Raw genomic sequence first — 13272 nt, 5'->3', positions numbered from 1 at the left:
GCTCTTGTCCATGGAATTTTACAGATAAGAATACTGGAGAAGGTTGCCATTTCCTTCGCCAGGGGATCTTCCCAATCGGTGGCTCGATCCCGCATCTCCTGCGTCTCCTGCATTGACAGGAGAATTCTTTACCACTGAGCCACCCGGGAAGCCCCAGTTTGAGCCTTAAGAGACAGAAAAAGAGGAAAATGTGAAAGGGGCATATTTCTTTAGGGGTCGCCGTTGGACTCTTGGAGTGACAGCCCAGTCCTAGGAGGCCCCGCCTCTCCATTTTGGTCCTGCCCCCGTCGTGCTGGACAGCCCTGCGAGGCCCCGCCTCTCCTTCCGTGGTCCCGCCGCCACGCGGAGTGACAGCCCCAAAGGCAACCCTTTTCTTAGCAGCCTCAGCTCTCATTGCAGGCGACAGCGGGGTTTGGCTCGTCTAGCGTTTCTCTGGGGCAGCCAGGTCTCTCCGCCGGGGGTGACTCACCGCGAGGCCCCAGCACCAAGCCCCGCCTACCCCCACCGCGGCCCCGCCCCGCCTGCGCGAGATTGCGTCTCGGCCCCGCCACGCCCGCCACAGCCAGCGCTCAGCGGCGCCCGCCTCGCAGGCCCCCGCCTGCCTCCAGCCCCGAGAGTTGCTCGCCGGGCCTTCGGGACTCGTCGGCTCTCGGGCCCGCCCCCGAAGACGTGGAGCGCTGAGGCGGCGGGTGAGTGGGGTAGGGGGCCTGCGACCCCTGACACTCGGCGGCCAGAGCCCAGGTCGCTGCGGGTCGTTGAGTGTGGGCTGCCGGGCGGCGGCGCGACGCTTCCAGGGACTCCTGGCCGCCACCCTTCCTTCCCGGTGTACCTTCCGGGGCTGGCAATCCGGGAGTGGGGAAATGGGACCGGGAGGGACGCCGAGGTTGGGTATTTTTCGAGTCGGGGAGCGGAGCGGGGAGGAGTGCAGGTGGGAGTGGCATTCGCAGGTTTGGACGCTGCAGAGGGCCGAGGTTGGTCTGAGGTGGAGGGTTCATAGAAGAAATCTGGTGAGGTTGAACTCTGGTGGCTTGTGGAGGCAGGATGCGGGGGCTTGAGGTGTTGCAGACCTATGGGGAATGAGGTGATTCGGGGTGGAGAAGTCGGCGAAGCCCAGTGAAGGGCGTTTTGGGGAAGGACCAGCTCACGGGGGCCGGTGATTCACGCTTCCGTGGACAGTCGGAACGCGTGTGACCCCAGCCAGCTTGTGAGTTCTGCTGTTTCTCACATTGGGGTGATCGAGTTTCCAGGCTTTCAACAGGGACACATCGTGCAGCTTAAATAATAGATGCAAATCAAGGGTAGTGCCTGGGACACCTGAGAGCTGTGACTGAACCGGGTGCTTCGCCTAATTTACCTGGATCCCTGGCCGCGCCAGCGTTGATGGGCGCTGTCTTCTGTAAAACCCTATTCCAGCAACCCAGACCGTGTATGGAGGTCCCACCCTTACAGAGTTCAGAGTTGAGGTTTATTCGGACTGAAAAACATCACAAATATTTAAAATATTTTAAATCGTGTGGAGTTTTAATGTTTAAAAATCGAATCCTGTGGGGTTTTAAAAAAAAAACTTAAATCTTTCTTTTGTGATTACTTTCCATTTAAAGTTACATGGAGCTAGAGAACTAGATGTTTTCTAACAGCCCATTCTGTGAGTGTGACAGACAATTGTAAATTAACTGTGGAAAGTAGATCGTATCTGTTATGACCAGATATTGCTAAATTGTAGAACTGCAGATGAAAAATGAAATTGAAAAGACCCTAAAATACTGGAAAGGGAAAGAAAAGTCCTGGTAAATTGGAAAGCATGTGCACTTAAAAAAACAAATCAACAAGCTAAGTGAAACTTTTCTTCATTGTAAGAAAACTCAGAAGATAGAGAAAAGTATAAGGGATGAACATTAAAACTCCATGTTATGTCACCAACTCTGATATTTTGATGCAATTCTTCTTTATTTTTATTTTTTTGCATAACTAAACGTTTGGTGGTTTCGACACTAAGTCATGTCCAACTCTTGTGACCCTATGGACCGTAGCCTGCCAGGCTCCTCTGCCCTTTGGATTTTCCAGGCAAGAATACTTGAGTGGGTTGCCATTTCCTTCTCCAGGGGATCTTCCCAACCAGGAACTGAACCCGAGTCTTCTGCACTGCAGGCAGATTCCTTACCGCCTGAGCTACCAGGGAATTCTAAATAACTAAATGTACATATTACATAATTAGGGTCATATTGTTTTACTTTGTGTTTTGGTTTTTTCCTTTTGTATTTTTAGCATTTTCCTGGATCATTGAAAATTCTCCCTAAATATCTTCGTAAATGATGGTGTGTTCATCAGGTGAATTCATTCTTTTATCACTTAGGAGCGGTTCAGCTGTGTGCCAGGTCTTGTGCTTGGGGAGGAGTTTCAGTGTTGCTCTAGGTTCTCAGACATTATTCCAGCCGAAAGAAGCAGAAATCTTGACAGTGTCTGGGGTGCTAAATGTAGACAGACTATTGAGTGCAGCATGTAATCAGGTCTGGGCTGCTGTGACCAGGTCGTCTTTATGGCATCATGTCTCAACTCTCCCACACCTTTCTGTGGAGTCCTGAGGCCGGGAGGTTCCCAGGTATGTGCCTCAGGGAATGGGCCTCAGCATCTTCCCTGTGTTGGGGGTGTCTGTGTGGAACTCTAGTGAGGGGTGGAGGTGTACGGTGCTCAAGTTCCATTCTCAGATCTGCCCACATCTTAGCTGACTCGGAGGGGCAGCTGCCCTAGGTCTCAAGGGGGACTGTCTCACAATTGCTCTCATAATTAACTACCTGCCAAGGTTTTAGAGGCTGTCTCTAAGTTGTCTTAGACCTCGGGAGCCCTAGGAGGGGTCCTGTCCCTTTTCTTTCTAGCACTGGCCTTTATTTTATTTATTTATTTATTTTTTAACTCTTTTTTTTTTAAATTTTATTTTATTTTTAAACTTTACACAATTGTATTAGTTTTGCCAAATATCAAAATGAATCCACCACAGGTATGCATGTGTTCCCCATCCTGAACCCTCCTCCCTCCTCCCTCCCCATACCATCCCTCTGGGTCGTCCCAGTGCACCAAATTGCAACTTTTCTCCTAGGAAATCTCTCTCGTCTTCCAGCTTGATCAGTGTAGCCCTTCAGTTTTCTTTCACTGACATGTTCCTGTTCTACTTTATGACTGAAAGTAATTTTGTCATTTTGATCAGAGCTTCTCCTTGAGTCTGACGTAAGGTGATTCCTAAAGACAGCCTTGTCCATTTACTTATTATTAATCTTTGAATTAATGATAATTCCATTGACTTTTATTCTTTACCCAAACTCAAGAAGAAAAGTAAGGGGTTGTTATTCTTTTTTTTTTTTGATCCTTGATAAAATATGTGAACACCCCCCGCCCTCTTGGTTGAATCACAGTGAGTTTCTTTGCGCACGTGCATTTCGGCCACCATGTGGTCAGGATTTCGCTCTTATTATAGGCAGGTGATTCCAATAGCTAACATAAAAGCAACCAGGAGCCAGTTCCTTTGTAGGTCTCCTTTAGCCCTGTGTGCAATTCAATACATGATAAAGGAGAAAGAGTTTGGGATGGCTGTCTACTGACCCTGTGCCGAGGGTATATGGAACCTAGCTGCTCTGTGTCGTGTAGTTATTCCTGGGTGTTGGCCTGGCCAACTTTCTGGATAAAAGGGGACACTGGCTATGGTAGCAGAAATCATTCTACTCTCTTGTGCCTGGGAAATCTATGTGTTCAATCACTGCCTGTTTTCAGATTGGCCCCAACAGGAACTGTGAGGCCCTCTGCCATGCCCACACTTAAACCCACCATGTCCTCCCACCTGGTTTTTGGTTCCTCGTACTACTCAAGTGGTAAAGAATCTGCCTGTGACGCAGGCGACCAGGCTTCAGTCCCTGGGTCGGGAAGATCCTCTGGAGAAGGAAATGGCAATCCACTCCAGTACGCTTGCCTGAAGAATTCATGGACAGAGAAGCCTGGCAGGCTACAGTTTGTGGGGTCGCAAAGAGTTAGACACAACTGAGTGACTAACAACATACACACACACTAGTCTAGTGTGCATTGTAACAGTGAAGCCAGCTCCAATTAAGACCCTCTGATGAAAGTGGATTGCAGAACTCAGCTTAGCCCTGGCTGCCGTGAGGTTTCTTATTTTTACCAACTTACACTTGATATCCTCTCTGTTGGGCCCGTCCATGTGGAGAGGTGGGTTTGGAGCAGGCCACTGCTGTGGTGAGACTATAAACCAACATTATTGGCTAAGTTCATAAAAAGGGGGAAAAAGGGTTCTTTGCATACGGCATGGTATCATTGAAAGAGTGCTGGATTTCAGTCCTCTTTCTGCTACAATGGTTGTTTAACTTCAGTCAGTTCAGTTCAGTTGCTCAGTCATGTCCGACTCTTTGCGACCCCATGATTGAAGCACGCAAGGCCTCCCTGTCCATCACCATCTCCTGGAGTTCACTCAAACTCACGTCCATCGAGTCGGTGATGCCATCCAGCCATCTCATCCTCTGTCATCCCCTTCTTCTCCTGCCCCCGATCCCTCCCAGCATCAGAGTCTTTTCCAATGAGTCAGCTCTTCGCATGAGGTGGCCAAAGTACTGGAGTTTCAGCTTTAGCATCAGTCCTTCCAAAGAACACCCAGGACTGATCTCCTTTAGAATGGATTGGTTGGGTCTCCTTGCAGTCCAAGGGACTCTCAAGACTCTTCTCCAACACCACAGTTCAAAAGCATCAATTCTTCAGCGCTCAGCTTTCTTCACAGTCCAACTTTCACATCCATACATGACCACTGGAAAAACCATAGCCTTGACTAGACGGACCTTTGTTGGCAAAGTAATGTCTCTGCTTTTGAATATGCTATCTAGGCGGGTCATAACTTCCTTCCAAGGAGTAAGCGTCTTTTTTTTTTTTTTTTTAAACTTTACAATATTGTGTTAGTTTTGTCAAGTATCGAAATGAATCCGCCACAGGTATACATGTGTTCCCCATCCTGAACCCTCCTCCCTCCTCCCTTCCCATACCATCCCTCTGGGTCGTCCCAGTGCACCAGCCCCAAGCATCCAGTATCGTGCATCGAACCTGCACTGGCGACTCGTTTCATACATGATATTATACATGCTTCAATGCCAATATGCTATCTAGGTTGGTCATAACTTCCTTCCAAGGAGTAAGCATCTTTTAATTTCATGGCTACAGTCACCATCTGCAGTGATTTTGGAGCCCAAAGCAGTAAAGTCTGACACTGTTTCCACTGTTTCCCCATCTATTTCCCATGAAGTGCTGGGACCAGATGCCATGATCTTCGTTTTCTGAATGTTGAGCTTTAAGCCAACTTCTTCACTCTCCTCTTTCACTTTCATCAAGAAGCTTTTCAGTTCCTCTTGACTTTCTGCCATAAGGGTGGTGTCATCTGCATATCTGAGGTTATTGATACTTCTCCCTGCAATCTTGATTCCAGTTTGTGTTTCTTCCAGCCCAGCATTTCTCATGATGTACTCTGCATAGAAGTTAAATATGCAGGGTGACAATATACAGCCTTGACGTACTCCTTTTCCTATTTGAAACCAGTCTGTTGTTCCATGTCCAGTTCGAACTGCTGCTTCCTGACCTGCATATAGGTTTCTCAAGAGGCAGGTCAGGTGGTCTGGTATTCCCATCTTTTTCAGAATTTTCCACAGTTTATTGTGGAATTTTCCACAGTCAAAAGCTTTGGCTTAGTCAATAAAGCAGAAATAGATGTTTTTCTGGAACTCTCTTGCTTTTTCGACGATCCAGCAGATACTGGCAATTTGATTTGTGGTTCCTCTGCCTTTTCTAAAACCAGCTTGAACATCAGGAAGTTCATGGTTCACGTATTGCTGAAGCCTGGCTTGGAGAATTTTGAGCATTACTTTACTAGCGTGTGAGATGAGTGCAATTGTGCGGTAGTTTGAGCATTCTTTGGCCTTGCCTTTCTTTGGGATTGGAATGAAAACTGACCTTTTCCAGTCCTGTGGCCACTGCTGAGTTTTCCAAATTTGCTGGCATATATTCAGTGCAGCACTTTCACAGCATCATCTTTCAGGATTTGAAATAGCTCAACTGGAATTCCATCACTAGCTTTGTTCGTAGTGATGCTTTCTAAGGCCCACTTGACTTCACATTCCAGGATGTCTGGCTCTAGGTGAGTGATCACACCATCGTGATTATCTGGGTTGTGAAGAGATCTTTTTTGTACAATTCTTCTGTATATTCTTGCCACCTCTTCTTAATATCTTCTGCTTCTGTTAGGTCCATACCATTTCTGTCCTTTATTGAGCCCATCTTTGCATTAAATGTTCCATTGGTATCTCTGATTTTCTTGAAGAGATCTCTAGTCTTTCCCATTCTGTTTTCCTCTATTTCTTTGCATTGATCGCTGAAGAAGGCTTTCTTATCTCTTCTTGCTATGCTTTGGAACTCTGCATTCAGATGCGTATATCTTTCCTTTTCTCCTTTGCTTTTTGCTTCTCTTCTTTTCACAGCTATTTGTAAGTCCTCCCCAGAGAGCCATCTTGCTTTTTTGCATTTCTTTTCCATGAGGATGGTCTTGATCCCTGTCTCCTGTACAGTGTCATGAACCTCTGTCCATAGTTCATCAGGCACTCTATCTATCAGATCTAGTCCCTTAAATCTATTTCTCACTTCCACTGTAATCATAAAGAATTTAATTTAGGTCATACCTGAATGGTCTAGTGGTTTTCCCTACTTTCTTCAATTTAAGTCTGAATTTGGCAGTAAGGAGTTCATGATCTGAGCCACAATCAGCTCTTGGTCTTATTTTTGCTGACTGTATAGCACTTCTCCATCTTTGGCTGCAAAAAATATAATCAATCTGATTTCAGTGTTACCATCTGGTGATGTCCATGTGTAGAGTCTTCTCTTGTGTTGTTAGAAGAGGGTGTTTGCTATGACCAGTGCGTTCTCTTGGCAAAACTCTATTAGCCTTTGCCCTGCTTCATTCCATATTCCAAGGCCAAATTTGCCTGTTACCCCAGGTGTTTCTTGACTTCCTACTTTTGCATTCCAGTCCTTTGTAATGAAAAGGACATCTTTTTGGGGTGTTAGTTCTAAAAGGTCTTGGAGGTCTTCATAGAACTGTTCAACTTCAGCTTCTTCAGCATTACTGGTCAGGGCATAGACTTGGATTACTGTGATATTGAATGGTTTGCCTTGGAAACGAACAGAGATCACTCTGTCGTTTTTGAGATTGCATCCAAGCACTGCATTTCGGACTCTTTTGTTGACCATGATGGCTACTCCATTTCTTCTAAGGGATTCCTGCCCACAGTAGTAGATGTAATGGTCATCTGAGTTAAATTCACCCATTCCAGTTCATTTTAGTTCTCTGATTCCTAGAATGTCGACATTCACTCTTGCCATCTCCTGTTTGACCACTTCCAATTTGCCTTGATTCATGGACCTGACATTCCAGGTTCCTCTGCAATATTGCTCTTTACAGGATTGGACCTTGCTTCCATCACCAGTCACATCCACAACTGGGTATTGTTTTTGCTTTGGCTCCACCCCTTCATTCGTTCTGAAGTTATTTCTCCATTCATCTCCTGTAGCATATTGGGCCCCTACTGACCTGGGGAGTTCCTTTCAGTATCCTATCATTTTGCCCTTTCATACTGTGCATGGCTTAGTCTCATTGAGTTAGACAAGGCTGTGGTCCATGTGATTAGATTGACTAGTTTTCTGTGAGTATGGTTTGTGTGTATGCTCTCTGATGCCTCTCGCAATACCTGTCTTACTTGGGTTTCTCTTACCTTGCACATGGGGTATCTCTTCACGGTTGCTCCAGCAAAGTGCAGCCACTGCTCCTTACCTTGGACAAGGGGTATCTCCTCACAGCAACCCCTCCTGACCTTGAACATGGAGTAGCTCCTCTTGGCCCTTCTGCGCCTGCGCAGTCACTGCTCCTTGGACGTGGAGTTGCGCCTCTGGGCATGTGTAACTTCAGATTTTATTAACGTGAAATAATGTGTAGTCTGGGAACCAATTGATCCCTAAGGCTCCTTTTGCTCTAAAAATTCTATCCTAGTCCAGCTTCTGCAGTGGTTTTGCCAGTCTCCTGAATAGGTAACAAGTTCTTTCAGTTTATATGCTTTTGCTGCTGCTGAGTCACTTCAGTCATGTCTGAGTCTGTGCGACCCCATAGATGGCAGCCCACCAGGCTCCCCTGTCCCTGGGATTCTCCAGGCAGGAACACTGGAGTGGGTTGCCATTTCCTTCTCCAATGCATGAAAGTGAAAAGTGAAAGTGAAGTCGCTCAGTCATGTCCAACCCTCAGCGACCCCATGGACTGCAGCCTTCCAGGCTCCTCCATCCATGGGATTTTCCAGGCAAGAGTACTGGAGTGGGGTGCCATTGCCTTCTCCATTATATGCTTTTACCCAAAACTAAACAAAAGAATCTTTTGAAGCTGGGCAACTTCTTGTGTTCAAAGTTAATATGTTTTTAATTTTAGGAGTAAAGCAAAATATTATATTGCATATGTCATTTTATAAGTATCTTTTGGTCTTTACTGCAGTGTATATTTTCCACCTGTTATTGAAAAGCTGAGTCTTCTATTTTATAAACATAGAAGGTATTTGTTTCTAATCATAATAAATACGTGCTCACTAACATTCAAATTAGGAAGAAAAATGTAAAGAAAATAAAAATTATCATGGATCCTACTACCTGGAAATGGCCAAGGAAAAATATATCTGCCTAATCATTGATGGAATTTTTATTAAATGCACATACCCACCTGTGACTAACACAAGTGTGTATAATACACAAGTCTGTCATATGTGATGAGTAGGTATATATACACACTTGTGGTTAAGGCTGTGAGCTCTGGCATCAGGCTGTCTGGTTTTGAAGCCCAGTTCCCCGCTTTGCGACTGTGATGTGGACTGTTTTACTTCTTTCATCTCAGTTTTCTCATCTGTAAAGTGAAAACATTGAAGTTCCTTCTTCACGAGGTTGGTGTGAGACTCGTGTGCTTAGTCGCTCAGTCGTGTCCGACTCTATGTGACCCATGGTCTGTAGCTCGCCAGGCTCCTCTGTCCATGGGAATTCTTCAGGCAAGAATACCAGAGTGGGTTGCCATGCCCTCCTTCAGGGGATCCTCCCAACCCAGAGGTCGAACCCAGGTCTCCCACATTGCAGGCAGATTCTTTACTGACTGAGCCAAAAAATGTATAGCCTTGGGGAATTCCCTGGTGATCCAGTGTTTAGGACTTTGAGCTTCTACTGTAGGGGCCATGGGTTCATTCCTGGTCAGGAAGCTTTAGGTTCCTGCATGCAGAGCAGCACAGCCAAAAAAGAAAAAAGAAAAAGAAAAACATAGCCCAGTGCTTTGAATGCAGTAGCTAGTGTTGTCATTTTACAGTTACTGTGGATTATATATATTCATAAATGGGGTCACACTCCGCATTTTTACCTTATAGTGTGTTATGAAACATTCTCATGTTAATGGAGTTGGATCTGTATCCTGGTATTAATGATTCTGTTGTATAGTTAGACTTTGTTTAGCCGCTCTCCTGTTTGACGTTATAGGAAAGATAGAAAAAAGACTTGTAATGAACTTCTTTTGTGTACATTTTTTATTATAGTTTTGGTATAAATTCCTGAATATTCATTAGAAGGACTGATGCTGAAGCTCCAATACTTTGGCCACCTGATGTGAAGGAGCCAGCTCTTTGGAAAAGACCCTGATGCTGGGAAAGATTGAGGGCAAAAGGAGAAGGGGGCCACAGGGGAAGAGATGGTTGGATGGCATCATTGACTCAGTGGGCATGAAATTGAGCAAACTCCCGGACGTAGTGAAGGACAGGGAAGCCTGGAGTGATCTGAGTCAGACATGACTGAACAGTTGGACAACAATATAAATTCCTAGAACTGGCAATGTTCTCTTGAGTGGTGTATTTAATACCATTTTTCAGATTGCTACTGTTCTTTATGGGAAGGTGGAATCAACATCTGACAGCAATATGTGAAAATGCCAACTTTTCTGCTCTTGTGCCAGACCATCTGGGTTCTGTCCACTTTTCAACAAATCTGAAAAGGGAAAACATCTCATTGTTACTTTGCATTCTTTTCTTAGTAACTTTGAACATCTTTTCAAGTGTGTTGTCCTCTTTATTTCTTCTTTGTGACTTGTCATTTCAGTTTTTCTTGTATTTTCCTGTTGTTGATTGGTAAGAATTCTTTGTATATCAGAGATTGTGACATTTTGTCTGTAACATATGGGGCATCTTTTTAAGGTTAAGGTCATGCTTCGAGACTGAAAGGAACAAGTATTCACTGTGAATTTCTAGATAGAGCTCAGATGCTTGTTGAGAACTGAAACCTGCCTCTAGTTTCTCAGAAAGATTGTTTTATGACCTGTTGATTGTGAGTAATTCTCACTCACTTTGGTGGTGGTTTAGTCACTGTGTGCTACTCTTGCGACCCCATGGGCTGTAGCCTACCAGGCCGCTCTGTCCATGGGATCTCCAGGCAAGAATACTGGGGTGGGTTGCCATTTCTTTCACTTACATTAGGCAGTGCATAAAGGCGGACAGGCTTTGACCTTTGATGCCTGTGCACATATGCCCCATTGAGCCCTTCCTTTACTGTCACATTATCCTCACCATTCCTTCCATCTTTGCTCTTTGCTCATATACAGCCATTCTTCCCATGTCCCTGGTTAGAAACCGTGGAGTCATCTGTGGATCTTCTCCAAGGTGAAGGCTTTCTAGTTCTCAGGCTCCCTTCCCAGAAAGTCATTTTCCCTCCTCAGTTTGCCCCTGCCCCTCCGGTTATTGGCCAATAAGTTCTTTCACATTTTCTGTAAGCTGCAGTAGAAAAACCTGAATGAAGTTTTTGGTCAACCCAGCACCGAGTCTGTGTGTTAGAATGATTTGATGTATCCTCGCTTCTCAAAGTAAGATGTCGACCTTATTTACTTTTGTACCTTTAGACTCCATCATGACCTGGCCCATAGTCACCCCATGATTAATGTTTGTTGTATTTGATATTTCCATGTTAAAAGATGATGATGGTAAGCCTCTATAGTCTATTGGTAGATTAACCTTTTCCCAAACTTTTTGTTACGAGGAATTTAAGAGGTTCAAAGGAATTGAAAACATACCAGGACAAAAGCCCCCTAAATGTACCAGTTGGGATTTATATCACCCTGACACATAGTCCTCTGCTCAAAAACCTCCAGTGACTTCTTACTGACTGTCGAGTCAGATGTAAATGGCAGCAGACTTTCCCATATGGTTGCAGCTTACAAACATGTTATCACCCTGCTCTGGTCAGGACTTTACCCTCACTTCATTGACTTTGCACGTGTTGTTCCCTGCATAGAACACGCTTCCCTCTTTGCTGGACCATTAACTTTTGTGTATGAGGTATTCTGAGTTCCTGTAGCTCTAATTGCTAACTCTTTTGTCATTCTATATAATTCCTGACCACATTATTGCTATTTGAAGGTGAGAACTCAGTCCTATTTTGACTTGGCAGCCTAGCCTGCTCACTCTCATTTGGCTGATACCTGGAAATAGCATTCCTGGTGTATTTGTAGTATAATTTGCATCCAGCATTAATTTATAATACCTGTGTTGCCCCAAACAAAACTTATTCTCTGTTAGTGAAAAACAAAAGCTTATGAGTCCAGGCCAGTCTCAGTCTGTTTGATCAGCTTGCTGCAAGACTGTGAGTTCCTCCAAAGAAAGGAAAGATGCCCTGCGTTGTTGGTCACGCCTTCTGTGATTGTACCCAATAATCGATTTGCACTTGTGCTTTGGAGTCATTAAAACTTCCATTAAGTACAAAGTTAGAATAAAGGAGTCCAAAGTCTGAAAAGTGCCCCTGATGAGAATCACTGAGTTAGAGAGATTGACATGAGAAACACTTTAAAGGGAGGTCTTTAGGCCTTAGTGACTGATACCATCAGTGGGTCTCCAGATTGACTGTGACAATTTTCAGGCTTGGTAACAGAGATAAAGATGATACCTCTGAGAAAGTTAGGGACACTGGGAGGGGCAGCTGGTGCTGGGGACATAGACTGCATACCGCAACTTGAAACTGGAGTGTGTCAGCTCCCTGCTCATAATGAATTGGTGACTTATGTTGTATGTTGACAAGGCGCAGTTGCTTTGTAATAGTCAGGACCCTCATTAGGTACCAGTCCATTCCCATCCTCCCTCCCCTAAAACAGAGTTCATGCTCCAGTCGTAACTGATCACTTATATTTCTCTGAGTCTCTTGGCTATTTTTCATCATTATTTTGTAGGGGGCACTCTATTTCCTCTACCTGGGATGCCATCCATTGTCCATCTGGCAAACTCTCGTTCAACTTTCTAAGTCCTGTTCAGGTCCGTCACACCGTCTGTAAATACTTTCTTAGTTCTCTTGTGAGAGTACCTTTTACACTGTTATCCCATCACTTACCTGAATGTCCCCTCCACCATATTCTGATCTGCTTACAGACAAGGGTGGTGTGCCCTTGTTTTTGTACAGGGCCTGGCCCCCACAGGTGCTGTGAACCGTTGGGTGAGCCTGGCATGTGATCCATCTGGATCATGAGAAAATTCCTTTTGTCTAAGAAGCCAGACTTGTGGTGAATTGTGGTTAATTTTCTTTAAGAGAAAATACAGATATAGTCTATATTTGTTTTTTTCCGTGAGAACCCATGTTTACTTCTTATTTTCAGCAGGTTTGTCAAAGATGAAAGTGACCTTATCTGCTCTGGATACTCATGAGAGTTCTTTCACGCCTTTGGTCGTCATAGAACTTGCTCAGGATGTCAAGGAAGAAACCAAAGAATGGCTGAAAAACCGAATCATCGCTAAAAAGAAAGATGGAGGTGAGCAAAATAAATATTACTCCGATTTAGTCATGCCCACTTGAATAAAACTGTATTTACAAATGTGTTCCACAGTTTTCTGGCTGATCTATTTTTAAAATTCATGGTCATTTCTTTGCTCTTTGTTCTATACCTAGGACTTGAAAGGAGGTCTTAAGTCAACGTTAGGTTGTAAGTCTCTCTTAGACCATAAACAGCCTGAGTGATTTTGTTCACAGCTGTAAACTCTGTACCTGTATACAGTACCTGGTGCATAGTGGGTACTTAATAAATATTTGTCAAATGTATGAATGTCTTCGCGTATTCTTTGTGTGTTGGTTGTGATGCTAAGAGGAACAGAAACATGTCTCTGCCAGCAAAGATATTACTATCAGGGTAAGGAGACTGAATGC

The 13272-nt window shown here is 44.6% G+C and overlaps 1 protein-coding gene across 25 annotated transcripts in view; it reads left to right on the top strand.

Annotated features, from left to right (window-relative positions):
- Nucleotides 1-526: 526 nt before the first annotated feature.
- ANO10 (anoctamin 10) overlaps nt 527-13272 on the top strand; it is a 216486-nt gene continuing 203740 nt past the window's right edge. For 10 of the 25 annotated variants that reach the window (XM_055557885.1, XM_055557887.1, XM_055557888.1 and 7 more), the window contains exons 1-2: nt 2321-2599; nt 12728-12880. In XM_055557885.1, coding sequence (XP_055413860.1) covers nt 2545-2599; nt 12728-12880 — 208 coding nt within the window. In that variant the 5' untranslated portion in view covers nt 2321-2544. Of the gene's footprint in view, nt 690-2314; nt 2600-12727; nt 12881-13272 lie in introns of those variants that run through there. The other 15 variants (XM_055557878.1, XM_055557880.1, XM_055557877.1 and 12 more) reach the window with 8 other exon arrangements.

Source organism: Bubalus kerabau, chromosome 20 (assembly GCF_029407905.1).
Source record: "Bubalus kerabau isolate K-KA32 ecotype Philippines breed swamp buffalo chromosome 20, PCC_UOA_SB_1v2, whole genome shotgun sequence".
Taxonomy (NCBI): domain Eukaryota; kingdom Metazoa; phylum Chordata; class Mammalia; order Artiodactyla; family Bovidae; genus Bubalus; species Bubalus kerabau.
The sequence above is the reverse complement of the archived record's forward strand: the minus strand, read 5'-3'. Positions and strand labels throughout refer to the sequence as shown.